Consider the following 19370-nt stretch of genomic DNA (forward strand, 5'->3'; position numbering starts at 1 on the left):
GGCTTTTTCCACAGCAGGTATTCCCGCTGGGACTTCGTTGGGACACTCAGGTCTCAGCAGGTGGCTTTGCAGTAGGTGTAAATTCTTCCAGCTGTTTCTTGTTCCAGGCTCCAGCTCTGCTTCTTACCCACTTTCCGTGCCTTCCCAAAGTGCCACTCAGGTCAAACCCAGATAAATCTGTGGTGTGAATTGCAGTAATAGCCTCCATCTCCCAGCAGAACTGCTGGCTGACCACAGTCATCCTGTGTCTTCCCAGCTATTGCCCTACCCTAGAATTCTTCTTGTTCCCAAGCTATAAATCCTGAGTTTCTGTTCCCACAGAGCAACTGAAGCCCCCTGGGCTCCTATTGCAGCTTCTGTGGGTTCTATCCCCCTGCTCTAACTGTATTCAAACACCTCTGGCCTTGACTGTTTTGGACCAATTCTTATGTCCTGCCTATCCTCAGAAAACCAATTCCTAGGATAGGGTTACTAGGGGAAAGTTTTTTTTACTGTTTGTTTTTTCAGTGCAGACCTACCTTTCCATCTTCCTTTTCTCTCTATCCCCTTAAAAAATATTGCAGTGCAACTGAGAAGTCCAGAGGAACATATGTTATCCAGAATAACATGATGCTAAACCATCTGTCAGTAGTAATACCAATATTTGCTTCTGCATCATCTCCTCAGAAGGATGCAAAAAAAAAAAAAAAAAAAGCAGAAATTAGAGATGGAAAGGATGTCCAACCCTCACTAAGCCCTTATCTCTAGCAGTAGATTTTAATGGCACTTAATCCATCCAATTTCTATTTTCCTAGCATGATAGTGGTGTAGCTCTGGCTAAATGTGCTGTTTGTGATGGAGGGAAACCCCCCTGAGTTTCCTTAGTACCTCTGCACAGCCCCTTGGAGAAGAGGCATGGCAAGGTCACTGCCCAAGTGTCTTCCAGCTGGTTGAACATACCTGTGCAAGGTTTAAGTCTCTTGGCCTTGTAAAGCAAAGTGGAGTTGCAATTTGGAAGGGGAAAACCCAGCAGATGAGAACCACCACCTCCTTAAATGGCATCTGGAGTTTTGACTTCTGTGTGAGTTCACAAACTCTGTTTTCTTCAAGGTTTAACCCTGGAAGTTCAGAGTGGAAACACTAATTTTGGGTTTTCCTACTTTTTACATACTAACATACTAGCATCCATAGTTCTATATATCTAACAAGCTTTAAAATACCATTTAACGTTAATACCATTTCACAAGAATAGGAGGCATGTGTTGCTAAAAATGCAGGGTTCTTTAACTTTTAGACGAAAACAGGTGGAAAATGAACCTGCAGGGATGTCACATTCCCTATAGGAGTGCTTTCCTGAGAGGGGCCACTGAAAAAGGGAGACAAATACACCTCCCTGCTGTTTCCTGACATCTGAACATAGGACACAGCCTGAAGTCTCTGTCTGTAACAAAAGAGTGACTTACTATTGATTTTGAGGGCTTCTTTTCCCTCCTTCCCCCTTCACAGCTGCTTCATGGCTATGACAGAGCTCCTCCTCTCTGCTCTCTATTTCTCCTGCTAATTTATATCTCAAATATTTGTACTATCTCTGACTCCTTTAAGAGTTTCTTGTGAATATGTTTACTTTTCATTTTTACCAGCTTAAAAAGACTTTATCTTGGGGAAATAGGCTGAGATGCCTAAAAGCTCACACACAGGAAAGTCTTGCTGTAGATGCTCTTGAATGGCCTGTGAGGTACCAGTTAGTCAGCCATGGACAGGGACACCTTCCACTGGACCAGGTTGCTCCAATCCAGCCTTGGACACTTCCTGGGTTGGGGCAGCCACAGCTTCTCTGGGCACCCTGTGCCAAGGCCTCACCACCCTCACAGCCAGGAATTTTTTCCTCATATCTGGTCTAAACCTTCTCTCTTTCAATTTGGACAAGATGAGCTTTAAGGTCCCTTCCAACTCAAACTATTCTGTTGTTGTAAGATTCCGTACTTTAGTGTCCCGTTCAGACATTTTTGGCACTCACAGCCCCTCCAGCAGGACAATACAAGGTGTGGGGTGCTACTGGGTGGCCGCGCATGTTTGGTTTCTGCAACCAGCACATAGTCTGATACTTCACAGGTGTCTGCTGTCCTCCAGCTTGCTGTCTTGGTGTAATTAATACTATAATAATTACTGTCATGACACCCATGTCGGCAGGGATTTGCCTTTGGAATTAGCATCTGGTGGGGAGCCTGTTTTCGGTGCAGATTCTAATGGAGGGAAGTGAGAGAGGCACAGTGCTCCCTTAGAGAGGCTCATCTGGATAAAGGGTTGGTTGTTTAGTCTTGTAAGGCTGAAAATAAATGTGTGAAACTTGAGCTAACACTGATAAATTTACAGGCAGAAGTTACCTGTCCTTTGTAATGGATAAATACATTTCTCAGAAGATGCTGTCCCAAAATATGCCCAGACAGATGTTTGGTTAATCATTATCCAGGAATGCAAAACAGGGAGCTATGTCCTTGAAACATGCCAGTGAAAAATGTGTTTTCCTTGTTTTTTCAAGTTTGGAAAGTGGCAGTGGGAATGAAAGCACCAAGGTGCCTTTGCTCTGACTGTGTTTCTGAGCAACCTGTTCTAGTGGGAGCTGAGTCTGCAGCTGGACTAATGGCCTTTAAAGGTCCTTCCCAACTCAAACATTCTAGGATTCCAAGCAGCAGCATGATGCATAATTCAGTTTCTCACTCATTGCATAGCTGGGATGTTTGTTTCATCCCTTACACTTGGCAGCTCATCATAAAATGAGCTGCATGGAGGATTTGATTTTCTTTTCCTGCAGAGTACCAGAGACAGAAGAGCAGGGGCAAAATCCTGGCATGGCAGTGCTAACCTCTGGCTTAGGCAGGCTCACACTTCCCCCAGCCCTGCTCTGTAAGCCCTTTGCTAAGGAGTGAAGCTATTTCCATCACCCTTAGTGCTTGGGTACTCCTGTCAGAGGTCTTTAACACTGCATATGTTGGGACAAGTGTGAGTTCAAGTTCAGTTGTTACATTCTGACTGCAAAGTTTTTTTTTTGTCAAATTTTTTTGTCAAGTATTCGTCAAATGTATCAGCATGACTGGACTATGCTGAAGAAAGAGCATTTTGCCAGTAGAAATCTCTTTCCACATCCATAGCATTTTATTTTAGCTTCTGATCTTCCATGGCAAGTGCTGGTGCAAAAAGGGCATATGAAGTGGGGACAGTAGGTGTTTTAACACTGCTCCATGAAATCCACAAAGAAAGGAGTAGGGAATAAATTTAAATGTAAACTTTGGAAGGAGTGCAGGGTAGGGCCTCTTGGTTATTGTTTATTGTGTTGTTTCCTGGTCTTCCTGGCTTTGTTTCTAACCAGAGCAGAGCTTGAAATGACCAGTCCTTGGAGTTAGCAGTGTGGCTGACCCATTGTAAAAAAAAGAGAGGGAGAGAGGGATAGAAAGAGAAGGAGTAGGAAGGTAAAGAAAAAGGAAGGCAGAGGTCTTACCCAGCAAATAACAAAACCCACAGGAGAGTTATTTTGGTATAAAAGCAAGCAAGTAGTTGCTTTCATGATCAGTGAGGAGTGAGGTGAGGCTTTCTCCATGTAGCAGGAAGAGTTAAACCCAGTTTGATACCAATTCCCACCACTCACACACTTCCAACTCCTGCTTTAAACACCAAAAAGCCCATGTCTCATGTATTCCCTCTGCTGTGGTTAATGTGGAGGAATTGATGGATCTAAGGCATTTGTTATTGTTTTTTAGGTTTTTCCATGGCGGATGGTATAAAGTACCTGAATATGCCCCATTACTGATGTTGTTTGCTCAGCTTGGAGCATGCTGTCCAGATGCCACATCAGCTATTCTGTTCACACCTCTGCTGTGATAAGCCATGCTATTTATAATTTGTAAGGATTTATAATTACAACACCCGTTTCCTATGGAAACAGGGTTTACACAGCTGTGCTAGCTACACTGTGTAGATTGTACAAATTGCCCCCATCCCCCCCAGACATTTTTGGATTCATTAGCTCGACTCAGCCCAAGCTGATAATGAAGAGCTATCCCAGAGATAAGAGGGGTTGTGAAAGGAAGCTGTGGAAAGGCTCAGTAAGCAGTGGGGAGATGAGACATAAGGGTGACAGTGGAATAATCTTGTGCTCTTGAAGACACCGGAGAATCCACATGGATGGGGGTTGGTCCCTAGGAAAGAGCTGATCCCACATCAGACAGCAAACTTTGTCAGCTCACGTGCAGGGATGTTGGTTTGTGCCATGTTGGACAAGGGTCCTGTTGGGGTTTGGCATTGCCTGAGAGGTCGGAGGGGGTGGGGACAGGAGGGAACAGTCCTGGGTGCCACCATGAAGCAGCCAGAGGTGGAGGATCAGTGCAAAGGGAAGGTGGGTTGTTGGGATTCTGGCTGTGAACAGGACCCCAGGAGTCTGGCTCCCACCCAGTGTGTGACCCACAGCAAGGACTGATGGATTTAAGCTTGAAGAGGGTAGATTTAGATGGGATATTGGGAAGAAGTTCTTGGCTGTGAGGATGATGAGGCTCTGGTACAGGTTTCCCAGAAAAACTGCCTCTGGATCCCTGGCAGTGTTCCAGGCCAGGTTGGATGGGGCTTGGAACAGCCTGGGATAGTGGAAGGTGTCCCTGCCATGGCAGAGGTGTGGAGCAGGATGAGCTTTCCATGATTCTGTGATTGCACCGTGTGCAGGAGCAAAGCTGCTCTTGACCCAGCAAGGATGAGCCAGGTGGGTTTTGGGTGGTGGGAAAGAGCTGCCAAATGTTGTGCTGCCACCTGCAAACAAAGCTTTGTGGTGACAGACTAAAATAAAGGCTGTCTTAGCTGCCAGAGTTCTATTCCTCTGTCTTATGTTGCTGTGCAAAAACGAATAAGCCCTTCAGTTGTCTCAGCAAACACATTGTTACTCAGGAGAATCAGTTGGCATCAAACTTGCACAGTGTTGGCTCTGCCTGTCAAACAGCAGTGGCTGAGGAGACATCAGGGTGAGACATCAGGAAATCGTCCAGCTATAAACACTGCACTGGGGTGGGGGAATTACAAAGTGTATGAGAAAAGAAGAGGGAATTCACAGACCCGTAACTCACCTAAGGGATGCCTGCCATGATGATGGTTTGTGCAAATCAGCACCTTCCAGCTTATCTAATGAATATGAAAGGTGAGCTGAATGTTGTGGGGGTTGTGTGATTTATTGATTCAGAAGGAAAAGAGGTGGAGGAGAAAACAACATGCTTAGCTTCTTTAACAGCCTGATTTTGTGTTTAGAAATAGTGTCAAGAAATAAAAAATACTGTGGGTCACCCTGTAATGTTGTTAGTAAATAGCAACGGGCTGCTGACTAAAGCAAAAGCCTTCCCTGAACCACAGATGGCTGGGCTGGCAGCAAACCCCGGATCCTGGCTTGCATTGATCTGTATCATCGATAATTGAGTCCCCCTAGAGGCATCTCAGAACGGGATGAGGCACCACAGGGCAGTTTATCTAAACTGCTTAATGGCTCGATGTTTTCCAGAGGCAAGAGCTGGAGTCGGAGAACAAGAAGCTGAAAAATGAGCTCAATGAGCTGAGGAAGGCCATTGCAGACCATGCCACCCAGAACAACTCCTCCAACGACATGCGGGACAGCTACAATCTGCTTCTGAACCAGCTGAAATCGGCCAACGAGGAGCTGGAGGTGCGCAAGGAGGAGGTGCTCATCCTCAGGTCGCAGATTATGAAGGCAGCCCAGCAGAAGGACATGGGGAAAAACATGGTAAAGGAGAGGGTAATGGATTTTCTTTTCCTTCTTCTCGTCTGTTGGTGGAGATTCACTGGCTGCCTGAGCGATGCCATTTCTGCTCTGGTGGGCAGGATGGCACAGAGAGGTGATGGAGGGTTGTGCAGGGATATAGGAGGTCCTGCCCAGGGATGAGATGTAGTCCATGGCATTTCAGACAGCCCAGGACTACCTGTGCCATGGTACCACTGTAGGGTGCTTGCCCCCATACCTGATGAGGGTAAGCCAGCCCGCACCAACCCTGCACCAATGTGCGTGGTTCAGCATGTTCCTGGTGATGGTTTGCAACAATAATCTTTTTCTGCAAGGAAATGGGGTGGGGAAAAGAATTTCTAGACCAGATTCTGCTCGGGCTGGTGTAGCTGTAATGTGTTTCTTCTGACATGTAGGCAAGAAGGGAGCCTGTCTCTCAAACAGCTGTGATGGAATTTATATTTAGAGCACATTCCAATGGAAAGGCACATTTTCCAGAAACATAATCTTTATTGATTTGCTCTCTTACCATTCCTCAAGGTTTTGGTATGTTTTGTATTTCAGACCAAGCCAAGCACCGTGCTTATCCTCTTCTCAAGCTCACTGCATCCTTCTTCCATCCCTTATCTTTCCTGCTGCATGTGTGTGGATTCATAGAAACTCAATAGTCTGGTGGATGCCCTGGGGATGCTTTTAATAGAATGGTTGGGCATTGTTTGGTGTCAGGAACTTTTAAAGCTAGGCAGAGTTTTAAAGCAGGATGTCACATTGCTGTTTTGCATGTTGACTTCAGGAGAGCATCTCCCCCAATGCCAGCTGGCCCAACAGTGACCGGCACGTTGACCAGGAGGATGCGATCGAAGCCTACCAGGGCATGTGTGAGACCAACCGGTAAGTGTGGCACAGACCTCTCCAGCACCGGGGGGATTCTGTGTGAGAAATGGATCCACACCAAAATCAACATGTTTTAGAGAATTAGCAGCCTCTGATGGACTTAAGGGTGGGCCATGAAGGTGAAACCAAAGACACACATCTTACGGAATCATAGAATCCTGGAATGGTTTGGGTTGAAAGAGACCTTTAAGATCATCTAGTTCCAGCCTGATACTGAGCAGGTGGAAGAGCAAACCTGAAAGTGAGCAAAACTGGGTTTTGGCTTTGCTTCCAGTATGTAAATAGCAGCAAGGCTAAGATTTGGGATGTATTTGAGACATTTATTTCAGGTATCTCATACTGTGCTGGGAAGATGCCACAGTTCCCTTCCTGTTTTCCCAGAGGCAAAAGCCCGCTGTGGTTAACTGAGTTAACAAACATGCTGTATTCCCTGGAAACACTCACATTATTGGTTTTCTTGCACCCAAACTGAGTGCCAGGAACAACTGTTTGGTTGCAGGTTTACCTCAGTGAGGATTAATACTGTGAACATGTGTCTGTCCTGCCAGTAACAATGGGCTGATAATTGCCAAGCATTAAATCAGTCCTTGCAGCTGCCCAGGAGGACATCAAATAATAAAGCAGCATCTTGCAAGAAGAAAAAAATTACATGGATTAAACAGCAAGATAATATGAAAAGTAAATTTTTATTTTACTTCAAGGAAATCAAATGTTTATCTTTTTTATTCTTCTCTTGACAAGTACAGATGTTTGAGGCTTTTTTTTCCCTAAATAATTTCCATTCAGCAAGGAAAAAGACCCAGCCATTGTGGATTAATGGCTTTTAATAACATCATATAGTTTGCTGCTTTGTGGAGTGGTTGCAGAAGGTTGTTAACAGTCCAGGCTGGGACCTGACTTAATGAGGATTTTATTCACACCTGTATGAATATGAGGAAAGGCCCATTTAAGTGGAGCTCAAAACCCTGATGGCTGGACTGAGGCTCTGCCCAGGCTGTTCAGCCAGCTTTCACCAGGTCTGGGGGCCTGGTGGAAAGGGGACTATTGGGGTCAAGGACTCTTCTGACATTGGTTTCTCACCTGGGCATCATGTCTGGCTGGATCAGGACTGGTCTTTGTGGTCTTTTTCAATTTTCCATTGAGTATTTGCTTTCCTGAAGTGGACTTGCTGATGAAATTTCTGCCCCTCCTGCAGTAGAGGGGATGAGATTAATCTGCACATCACATTCTTGTCAGTAAATCAGTGGGCTCAGTGTGCTTCCTGCAGCAAGATGTGGGCTTTGGTCACTTAATGCATTCTGTGAATTTTTTCTTCTTTCCTTCTTTTTCTTTCTTTCCAGCATTCCCCTGGAGGTGTGGGTGTTCACATGAGATGTGAAATCCCATTGTTGGGCACAGCTTTAATTACTCCCTAAATTTTCCAGCGTGCATGTGTAAGGGTGGTTAGTTTGTGTTCAGGGGTTGGTGAAGGAGTCAAAATAAGAGTTGCTGCTTTCACAGGACATGTGTCTGACCAGGTGGTATCACAGGTCCCCCGTATTAAGTGGTGTCTGGCCATACTGGTGCACATGTTGACCTCTGTAGCCTGCCAGGAGGCTCCAGTCCTCCTTCAGACATTCTGGTTTCCACACTTGACTTCTGCAGAGATAATTGAATCATAACAGCATTTAGGTTCAAAAGGATGTCTTGAGGTCCGGCTCTTCCCCCAGCACTGCCAAGTACAGCCTAAACCATGTGCCACATCCACGTGGATTTTAAATCCCTCCAGGGCCTATAGTTTTCCAGGATCTAATTTTCCACAAGAGTACAAATCTCTCTCCTTGCAATTGCATGGGTGAGCTGCAATTTTAAGAAGTTCATGTGATCTGGCCTTGGTGGTTTTTGGCCTCTTAAGTTTTGGGAGGGGAAATCTGAAGTCTCCAGGCTCAGTTCTTTATTCTCTCATCTCCCTCTCATGTGAAGCTTGGCTGGAGCTTGGCTCTTGAAATACAGCAGCAGCAGCTCTATATGCTCTCACCCTGATTTTCTGCAGTGATTTATCCAATGGCTTGTTAAGCACCACCAGCCTCCCCGTTACAGGGTGCAGTTGTCTGTGTATTGGGTTGGTTTATAAGCTGTAGGCTGGTGTTGATGGCAATAAAACAGAGGAAGACAAATGCTTGGGGAGCCTGGATTATTGTGTTTGTGGACATAAATTAACATTCCCTCCCCCAGCACAAATTTGCATTTGTACTTACACAGTTCTGTACCCAAAGGTGTCAGCATGAGAAACAGAAACGCCTTCCCTTTCTAATCTTGATCAATAAATATTGCAATGGGAAGCTTCTCTGATGGGGTGGCAAGTTCTGAAGTGGGATTTATAGGCAAGAGCCACTTCTTCTCTCACCTCCTCTGCAAGAAGCACTCCCATTTCTCTTTCACAGAATCACAGAATGGTTTGAGTTGGAAGGGACCTTAAAGACCATCTTGTTCCAGCTGTCACCTTCCACTGTCCCAGGCTGCTCCAAGCCCCATCCAGCCTGGCCTTGGACACTGCCAGGGATCCAGGGGCAGCCACAGCTGCTCTGGGCACCCTGGGCCAGGGCCTGCCCACCCTCCCAGACAGCAATTCCTTCCCAATATCCCATCCAGCCCTGCCCTCTGGCACTGGGAAGCCATTCCCTGTGTCCTGTCCCTCCATGCCTTGTCCCCAGTCGCTCTGCAGCTCTCCTGGAGCCCCTTTAGGCCCTGCCAGGGGCTCTGAGCTCTCCCTGGAGCCTTCTCTTGTGCAGCTGAACAGCCCCAGCTGTCCCAGGCTGGCTGCAGAGCAGAGGGGCTCCAGCCCTGGAGCATCTCGGTGGCCTCCTCTGGACTGGCTGCAGCAGCTCCAGGTCCTTGTGCTGTTGTTCCCCAGGGCTGGGGCAGCTCTGCAGGTGGGGTCTCCCCTGAGCGGGGCAGAGGGGCAGAATCCCCCTCCCCTGCTGCCCACGCTGGGGATCAGCCCAGGGCACGGGGGGTTCAGGTCCAGCTCTCCCCCACAGCACCCCCAGGTCCTTCTCCCAGGGCTGCTCCAGCTGCTCATCCCAGCCTGGATTGATTCCGAGCATTGCCCGGACCCAGGTGCAGCTCCAGCACTTGGCCTTGTTAAACCTCAGAGGTTCCCTTGGGCCACTGCTTGGACTTGTCCAGCTCCCTCTGGATGGCTCTGTCCTTCAGGGGTGTCAGCTGCTCTTTGCCCCCTGGTCTGTGGTGCTTTTTGACCAGGTGGATGCTCTTCCACTGGCCCAGGCTGACTGATGTGGTAAAACCTCGCTCTGCCCAGGAGTCACTCCTAGCTCCAAGTCATCACGTCTTAGCTATTTAGGCTGAGCACAGAGCATGGCTTTATTTTGGTGGGAGATCAACCTTTTATTCTTCTATGTCTCCATGTGTTTAGAAGCAGCACTTCTAAATATGGCAGGAGGAACTCTGCCACATGCTGCTAAACCTGCCCATGTAGCAATTCTCTCTCCACAAAGCCCTTTGATTCCAGGTCAAGGGCAAGTTTGAACTGAAAGCAGCCCTTTCTTTATAAATACATTAAACTCTGCTTTTTTGTTTCTTTTTTCCTTTAAAAAAAAAATTCTGCTGAATTTCTGCTGCTAAGGGAGGAATCATCGAGTTAGTTCCTACCTCATTTTCTGCTTCAGTAACTGAATCTAAAGCTAAGTAGGCTTTTTATTCCCTGTTTCAATTCTTGGGATCATTCTTTCAAGCCTGTTTGATCTTGGTGGAAATGCAGAGCCAGTGAGAGACCAGGTGATGATGTTAGAGATAATAACCTGGCAGCTCAAAGTAAATCAGGCTGTGTCTTTGAAATTAGCTTCCGTGATAGCTTCCCAGTGATTTCTGTTGAGTACATGGATTTTTTTTTTTCCTGTTGGGCAAGTCCCACCTGCAGCTGCCATGCAAACCGAAGAGCTGATGCTGGCTTCACATGGGGGATGCTTTTGCAGCTGGGAAAGGCCATCATGTGGAAAGGGTTCATATCTCTGCTTCCCACTCTCCAGTGGGTATCTTCCCACTCTGCCATATAGCCAGTCTGTGGTGCACGTTATTTTCCATTATAACTAAAACAAAAAGATGTATCTGTGTCTGAAAGTGAAATGCCCTTCTTTATGAAGAGATGATCATTTACTGAAGATGCTGAAATTAATGTGTCTGGGTTTGGTGTATTACACCTCCTTTAAGCTACTTTCACTGGGCAGGGAGGTGTTTGGGAAGGAATTTTTTGCTCTTGATGAGGGCAGTTTGCTCCCACAGAGCTGTGCCTCCAAAACCAGGATAAAGGGGAAACAAGGCTTTGTGAATCATGCCCTTTCAAGTCCTCTCCAGCCTTATTTGAGAATAGGATTTACCCAGCATTTTAGGAAATTATATTTCAGATGCTAATTAATCTAATTACGTTGAAAGGACCCCTTTTTATGTCTTGGTCAACCGGAACTTCTGGGAGAAGGGGGAGTGCAGTGATTTCTGAGTCAGTGCTGTGTTGATGGAGATGGACTGAATGCTTATTTCCCAGTGCAGGTTTACCTTAAATCGACATTTTTTATGTATTTATCTTATAATGGCACTTCCTTGAACTGTTCTCCTCATTTATCTCAATGCCTGTGATTAAAAAAGGAAGGAAAGCTATTTTCCCAAGGAGGCTATCTCTTAAAAATGCTGCTCATCATGTGAGGTTTCACAGGTTTCTGACATGCAATAAATAGTGAGGATCCTTCCTGCTTTTTCCTTTGGTTTTTAGTGCCTGAGGACATGTCCTGCTAAAATTATATGAACCAAAAAAAAGACTTTACTAACAAATTCATGCAAATGAGACCAATAAACTTCCCTGTATCTGTCAGCCTGCAGACCCTTTTGGAAACTTGCTACATATAGGGTAGCAACAAGGTTTTAATTTAAATTCATACATGTGGCTCTAACAGATGAACTTTGCAAATGTCGTGCCTGAAATGTTTGCTAGTTTTGAGAAGTGCTGTGCTGGAGCACTGGCATGGGGAGGGATCCACGAGCTGTCTGTGGTGGTAAGGCACCTCCAGAGCCCTTTCAAAGCAGTGCTGCAACACCACATTTCTCACTGCTTTCCTCGTGTGAAAATTTGCTGTAGAAAGTTTGTATGTTGTGCTTTTCCACTGAAATATGCAGAGATTCCCTTGCCAGGGAATGGCATCTGCTACAGCTCTTTTCAAAACAGGAGACGTGTGCTGGCTTGCTTCTTTTTGTGTTTTGTTTGTGTTTAGTTGTTTTTTTTTTAATATAATGATATATTAAATTTTATGGTTTCTTTGCTTACTTTTAAAATTGTTATTGCTTAAAACAAACAGTGTTTTCTAACTGACATCAAAGTCACATAAAATCTTGTTGTAACAAGTGCTTCTGGTCAAGTTGACCAGCTTACATCACTCATTATTAATGTGTTCAGCACCTCATTAGAGAAGATAAATCAGCTTCTTGCCTCATATAACTTGAAAAAAACCCCAAACAATCTGCTGAAAGGAGACTAAAAAAACCAATCTGCTAAAAATATTAAATTGAGATGAGACTTTTCTGCCTGGATGTGTACAGAGGAGATTGATCTTGTGTGGATGCATGTGGTGTTTGCTCCACCACAGGTTGCTCCGAGGAAAGACTGATGTGTTTGACTCAAATGCCAGGGAAACCCTTGGCTGAAGTAGAAGGAGGAGAATTTATTTTAGACCAGTGGGAGTTGCTGCAGTGGGAAGGAAATGGAGAAACTTGTTTTTAAAATGTCATACAGGGCACAACCAGGGCCGGGCTCCCCTTCCCTGTGGTGGAAAAAGAAATGCAATGCAATGAAAGTGTGCTCTAAAAAATAATACTTAATAAAACAAATAAGGGTTCTGCTCCTTTCCCCCTTCTCTTTCAATTGACCTTTTGTCTTTCTCTGTCCTCTTGTTTCCTTTTTCTGTCCTTTATTTCTAGCAAGACTGAGGACTGGGGCTATCTCAATGAAGATGGAGAGCTCGGCTTGGCTTACCAAGGTTTAAAGCAAGTTGCCAGGTCAAACACTTTCTTTTTTTCCCCACTGCTGCTTCCCCTTCTCCTCCCTTTTCCTTTCCCTCGTTTCTTTCTCTTGCTCTGCTGGTACCATATAATCCTGGACAGGGCCCATTGTCCTCTCTGGGAGCAGCTGGAGGTCAGATTTCCACACTGCAGGAATTGAGACGCTCCTGTAATTTTCAGAGGAGTCATGGTTCCAACTGGCCGTTGCTGGTGGTGGCTGTTGTCACTAATGCCTGAGCTGTGATCCAGTAAGGATTATGTGACCTTAATGGGAAACTGGGTGATGAAGGGGTTGGGAAGCTGGGATCTCCAAGAAGCCAAAAAACCCCTCCTATTTTATTTATTTGTTTTCCCCCAAAATGCACTAAGATATGGCACCTCTCAGAAGTGTTTTCTCCCAATCCTTGACCTGTTGGAAGGCAAGGGCCTGTCCTTGTATCCCAGTGCTCACTTTTGCACAATCCTGGGGGTTGTGTGCTCCCATCCATGTGTTGCCTGTGGGTGAGAAAGGCACGTGGTGGACACCGGGTGCCATCCTTGCTCAGCTCTCCCCACGTCCTGCTCTGCTGGGCAAATATCCCTCTTGGATTCCTGTCCTGCATCACCCCTGTGCTTGGTGGTTATAGGGCTCCAAAGTATATGATTTTTATTCAACATTTAAGGGCATTAAAGAGATGAAAAATTTAAATATTTTGTGTAGAGTGGTCTAAAGGGGTTGCATCCAGAGGTATCAGAGTGAAACCAGACAATAAGAGGAAGACAATAACAGGAAGAAGTACCAGCAATTATTTCACGTGTTTTTCCAAGCAGAGTAGGAACCCAGGTACACAGAAGGAGCATGTTCTTTTAAGGGTGTCTCATGGATTATCCAGGCTGAACCCAAACTAATCCCAATATGAAGAAACAAAATGAAAAATAAGTACTTAATACTTATTTCATGGTGGGTCTGTATTTTCCAAGCCTATTAAGAATATAAATCCTGATGGGATTATGAGGCTGACTGGATTATTGCCCATGTTTCTATAGGTGGAAAACATGCTTTTCTGTCTTGTGCTGGAAGGTGGAAGTAGAGATTGTGTTAAATTTTCTAAAGAAAACAAAAACAACAACCACACAAAACAACCTGGGGAATGATTAGTACTTCTCATCCAGGGATCTTCCCTAAAAGCATGCACTGTTTTATAAAAGTTACTAAAGAAAAACTCCAAAACAACAACAAAAAATGTTGGGTATCCCCACTGTAACAAAAAAATTCCATGCATAGTTGTTCCTGTAGGGAAACAGTTCACAGCAGTGGATCACCATCAATTTCCCTGTGGACCAGAGAGAGTTGTAGCTTTTTCCCCACAGCTCTGTGTCTGTGCATGTCCTGGGTCAGTGTGAAGCTGTTGACAGCAGAGTCATCTTTGAGATTGCTGTTTGCATCCAGTGTCAGAAGGCCCTGAGCTGAGTGAGAGGTGATCCATAGCTCTGACCAGGCACATCCATGAGCTGCAGCAGGGGCAGGGGCTTGGTTATCCCCTTGGGTCATTCCTCTCTTGGCCACCATCGTCCTGTATACTCTGGGACTATACTTTGCAGTTTCTGGCTTGGTGGCCCTCTCTCAGAGTCCTCATACCTTCTGGAGTCACTTACTCCAGTCTTCTGGCAACAGCTGGTGGGCTGAAGGGAGATTTCCATGCAGCAGAGGGTAGGGGGCACTCTTAAAAAGATCAATTACCATGTCACCTGCCAGGTTTGTCACCATCACCATCAGCACAGGTGCCTGCAGTTAACATCTTAGTGATGAATCATTCTTCCACTGGATTTAAAAAGGCATTATGTCTTAGCAAATGGCTGGCTAATCCATTAACTGAATGTATTAGTAACCCTTCAGCTCAGCATTCCACAACCTTGCCCTGTGCCACAGTTGTCCTTGTGCAGGGCTGGAAGGTGGCCTGGTGCAGGTGAAAGGGTGGTGGGAAGGGTTGGCAGGACAAATTATTGGAGGAATACAGGGAGTGCACACCTAAAAGTGGGAGAAGGGGTGGGTTTGGTGGCTTCTCTCAGCTGTGTGTCGTGGCGTTAGTATTTGTGTGTCTTGGGCTAGAGGGAAGCCAGTTGAGGCACTGGTGAGTGTACTTCTTTTTAAACAAAGATGGATGGAAGCTCTACAAACAACTACGAGGAATGGAGGGTTTCATCTGCCTTTTATGATACTCCCAGATGTAGCAAACAAAGCCAGTGGCATTCCAGCGGAACACAGCCATTTGCAAGACCTGCAGTTCAGTTCTCAAGAGTGAGAATTGATGTTTGACAGGAAAGGAGCACAGGAACAAATGTCCTTCAAGCTGAGCTTTTGAAAACAAAACCTCCAGGTGTTGATCTGTGCAGCTTTCTTGCCATGCATTTGCTTTTTGCAAGTAAAGGAACCTGGATGTTTGATTCAGTTAAATAAAAAAGGGTGCTTTGGGATTTTTTTCCTCACTTTATTTAAAAAAAAACAACCAACATTTGATGTCATATCTCTTTAATTTCAAAAGTATTTCATCTGCAGTATACAAATGACAGACTAATGTGACAATTACAGCCACAGCTTCTTGTTTGTCAGTTTTATAGGGAGGTTGACTGGGAATATCTCCCAAGTTGGCTAATTTTGAAGGATCTAAACTCAAGTGGTGGTTACTACCATCATGCTGACATCACAGACTGATCAGTGTGGTCCTGTTCTCAGGTTGCTGGAAGCACAGCTACAGGATCAGAGAAGGGAGCATGAGGAGGAGATGGAAGCTCTGAGAAACCAGGTGGATTTAATGCAAGAGGAGCTGGAGAAGCAGCAGCAGGTGTTCTTGCAGACTCTGCAGCTCTCTCCAGAGGTCCAGGTGGAGTTCGGACTTCAGCAAGAAATTACACGGCTGACCAATGAAAACCTGGTAAGAGGCTGTGCTGAGAACACAGGAAGAGGGGAAAATACAGTTTGAGAGAAAGGAGATAGGAAGCATAACAGGGAGGGGAGGGCACTGGGATCTCTTTCACCCCTCCTAAACTCTGTGCAGAATCCATCAGCATCTCCCACTGGTGCATTTGGGAGCGTTGGTACTTGGCCTTGAGCTGATGTTCCATGGCTGTTATGACTTTTGTGACTACATAGGTGCTTTATTTTTAAATATTTTTAAATGCTTTTTTTAAGCCTGTCTACTTTGTGGCACTGCCTTCCAAATCAGATCACTGGGGACCCCTCTACTCTGTTAGGCACAAAAGCAGCACAGTGCTGCCTTTCACCTTGCTTGCTTTTATTGGAAGTGTGGAAGGGCAGTTGCCCCTCCAAAAAGTTGGCCTGGATGATCATAAATTTTCCCTTTCTCCCCTTGTGTATCTGTGTGCAAGGTCTGGAGGGAATGTTGACACCTCCTGAGTTTTTGCCTTTTTCAACAACTCCAGTATCTAAATAAAACTGTGAATGTGATTAACAGCCAGGATTAAATACTGTGGGGGGTGCTCTTCTTCCACCAAGGTGCTCACACCATGCCTTGGTGATGCACAGATCAGGCTTCAGCTTCTAACTCACCCCAAATGAGTTGTTCTTGGGTTTAATGTTGGGAGTTTTTTTAAATGCATCTTCTGTCTTTCAGGATCTTAAAGAATTGCTGGAAAAGTTGGAAAAGAATGAAAAGAAGCTGAAGAAGCAACTGAAGATTTACATGAAGAAGATCCAAGATTTTGAAGGTGACTTGTGTGTTGGGAGATACTGGGTTGGGGGAACTGCACTTGGGTTTTACTCCTTTGGCCAGCCTTGGAGGGCTGCAGGGTTTGGTTTTTTTTTCCCCCCCTCTTTTCCTTTCTATGAAAGTAAGATTTTGCTTGTTCTGGCACTGAACTAGCAGCAGGCACTGAGCTGACACTGACCCTGTATCAGGGTTTGGAGGATATTTAAGGAAACCTTTTTGCTGTCAATGCAGTGACTCAGGCAGAGACACAGAAAGGAGCCCAGTGGCCAGCAGAAAAATGCTCTGATCTGTCAATTTTGAAGGGGGAATTATAACCCTTTAGTATTAAAATGTTTATGTATATTCTGCTTGATGAGAAAGCACCTTAAATGTGGCATCTGTGTTGTACAGAAAGCGCTTCCTGTTCTCTGGAGAAGCCGTGATTAATCAGAGAGCCCCATTCTCATGAGTTAATTTCTGGAAACCAGGCATTAAGTGAAATTAAGCTGAATAACTGGAGGGTTTCCACGGCTCGCCCAGCTGGTCTCTGTCAGTGTGATTTGCATGCTGCTTGCTGCAGTATTTACATGCTGGTCTCTTCTGCTTTATTACACTTCAGCAGTGTGCCACTGAGGTTTGCAGCTTTGCAGGCAGACAGAAGATGACATGCTCAGGGATTCTGCATTGCCTGACTGCTTTTTGCCCCATTGTGTGAAAATCATACACTAGGGTTGCTACCTTCTAGCCTGTGGTCTCTTGGAAAATAAAAAATGGCTTCATTTTTTCCTCTTTCAGGTTCAAGTTTTGCACTTTTTCTTTCATTCATAGTCAGAACTCTGCAGACTGGTAATCCAGGACCTGATTGTTTATATTTTTATAAGTCTGTCAAAGCTCATGACATTATTGGGAATTTAATATATAACTTTTTGACTTGCTGTCTGCACTTAAGGCCAGTGAAGGGCCTGAGAAGTTGTTGATTTCCAGGTGCCACTGTTGATGCACTTTTCTCTTCACAGCATCACAGACAATGGTGCCAGTGGAGAGGAGGTCACATGAGCGGAACATGCAGGTTGCTGTCCAGAGGAAGGAGAAAGATTTTCAGGGAATGCTGGAATATTACAAGGAAGATGAGCCACTTCTCATCCGAAACCTCATTACAGGTGGGGAACTTGCTCTGCTCCTCTGCCTGGCTGCTTCTTCTCCTGCCTGGGGGAGTTTGTAAACTTGAGATTAAAAAATCAAGGTAGACAAATAAATCTTCTCAGTTAATCCCTTCTGGGGCTGCATGTTTGTGGTGATGGCAGTTTGGGTAGGTGAAGTAGTGCTGCACTAAGCAGACAGACCAGTATGGATACAATCCCCTCGGGATAGCAAAAAATGGGAAATGCAAAGCGAGGCTGCAGTTTTTAGAGCAGGCAGTAACTTGCTGAGCTTCCTACGTTGTGAAAGATAGGGAGAGGATGGCAGAAGGATAGACCACTGGGATCTGGCACAGCAGTGGAACAAAGGGAGTTCGGTTTATGAGGTAATAACAGACAACAGATAATGAACTTGTGAGCTCCTCTGCACTGCACAGCCTGGTCAGAATTGATGCAGCATCCCCTCACTCAGTGCTGTTCCAGAAGTTAGGGTTCCCTGGCTAGGCATTGGTATTTACCACCACTCTCTAATCCCAGCGGAACCTAGTGAGGATCCCAAAAATGTTCAAAGAGCAGTGCTAGCCCATTGCTGTGGGCATTGAAGTTCCCCATATCAGACAGTCCTTTAGAGGCTCCAAATGCCCACAGCTGCCATTAGGATTCAGTATCTTGAGGGAAAGAGCGATTTAATGTGTCATCAGTTCAGAGAGGGGATTTATAGCTTGTGGGAGGTATTCCTGAAAGCTTCAGGGAGCTGTTCCAAGGTGGTTTGTGTGCTGCTGGGGTAGGGTTTTATGTGGTAAAGAAGCTCTGTTTCTACTGTGCATCCATAAGGTGAAATGGGGTGGTGCAGACAGGGCTGCCCTCCCAAGCCCTTGTGCTGAGGGTCTAGGGCAGGTCCCTCTGCCCTGCAGCTGGACCTCTGGCTCTGTGTCCATGCTGCAGAGAGGGATGCAAGTTGCAGAGCCAAAATACCGTTTTCCCCAGGGCTGAGGGGAGAGGGGTTTGCCTGGGTACATCTCCAGCTCTGGAGTTCTCTGCTTCACCTGTCAATTGGGGAAACTTAAGTTTGGCTTTTTTTTGTGAATTTATTTCTTAATTGTCAAATCTTCTAGATCTCAAGCCCCAGGCAGTGTCTGCTACTGTCCCCTGCCTTCCTGCTTACATCCTCTACATGTGCATCAGACACGCAGATTACATTAATGATGACCAGAAGGTGCACTCCTTGCTCACCTCCACCATCAACGGCGTTAAGAAAGTGCTGAAGGCAGGTGCCCATTTGCTCTTATCTCGGGGTTGAGAGGTATCAGATGGTAATAACCATGTCCAAGTGTGTGGCACTCAGCTCTCACAGCAATTTTCAAGCCAAATTGCTCTTAGAGCCTCCCTTTTTAGAAGAGCAAGAATTGTGATCTTAGCAATAAAATTGTTTGAATTTAGAGATCAAAAAAAAAGTTTGCGGGGAAGAAATGGCTAATACTGCCCAGCTGCAGAGTGAAAACTTCCTGATTTTGGGTGGGGAAACTCAGAATCACTTTGTTTTGTGATGCCATCACCCCCCACTGGAAGGGAGGGGGGCATCTCACATGTTTTCACTTTGTCTCTGCAGAAGCACCACGATGACTTCGAGATGACGTCGTTCTGGCTGGCGAACACGTGCCGCCTCCTGCACTGCCTGAAGCAGTACAGCGGGGAAGAGGTGAGAACCTGGCCTGGGGGGTGGTGGGCAGCCCTGCAGGGAGGGTCCTGCATCCTCCTGGCACCAGGGGTTTCCCCCTGACTGTGGGATGGGGCCACTCAGACTTCCCTCCTTGGTTAATCTGGATATAGCACGGCAGCTCCTGGGAAAGCTCCTAAAAG

The 19370-nt window shown here is 45.8% G+C and overlaps 1 protein-coding gene across 4 annotated transcripts in view; it reads left to right on the forward strand.

Moving 5' to 3' along the window:
- Window positions 1-19370, forward strand: part of MYO5B (myosin VB) — a 149207-nt gene that overhangs the window by 119830 nt on the left and 10007 nt on the right. Inside the window, exons 28-35 of one of the 4 annotated variants that reach the window (XM_048290812.1) lie at window positions 5510-5761; window positions 6540-6637; window positions 12605-12682; window positions 15399-15597; window positions 16297-16390; window positions 17388-17531; window positions 18626-18777; window positions 19120-19209. In XM_048290812.1, the coding sequence (XP_048146769.1) occupies window positions 5510-5761; window positions 6540-6637; window positions 12605-12682; window positions 15399-15597; window positions 16297-16390; window positions 17388-17531; window positions 18626-18777; window positions 19120-19209 (1107 nt within the window). The remainder of the gene's footprint in view (window positions 1-5509; window positions 5762-6539; window positions 6638-12604; window positions 12683-15398; window positions 15598-16296; window positions 16391-17387; window positions 17532-18625; window positions 18778-19119; window positions 19210-19370) is intronic. The other 3 variants (XM_048290813.1, XM_048290814.1, XM_048290815.1) reach the window with 3 other exon arrangements.

Source organism: Corvus hawaiiensis, chromosome Z (assembly GCF_020740725.1).
Source record: "Corvus hawaiiensis isolate bCorHaw1 chromosome Z, bCorHaw1.pri.cur, whole genome shotgun sequence".
NCBI classification, from domain to species: Eukaryota; Metazoa; Chordata; class Aves; order Passeriformes; family Corvidae; genus Corvus; species Corvus hawaiiensis.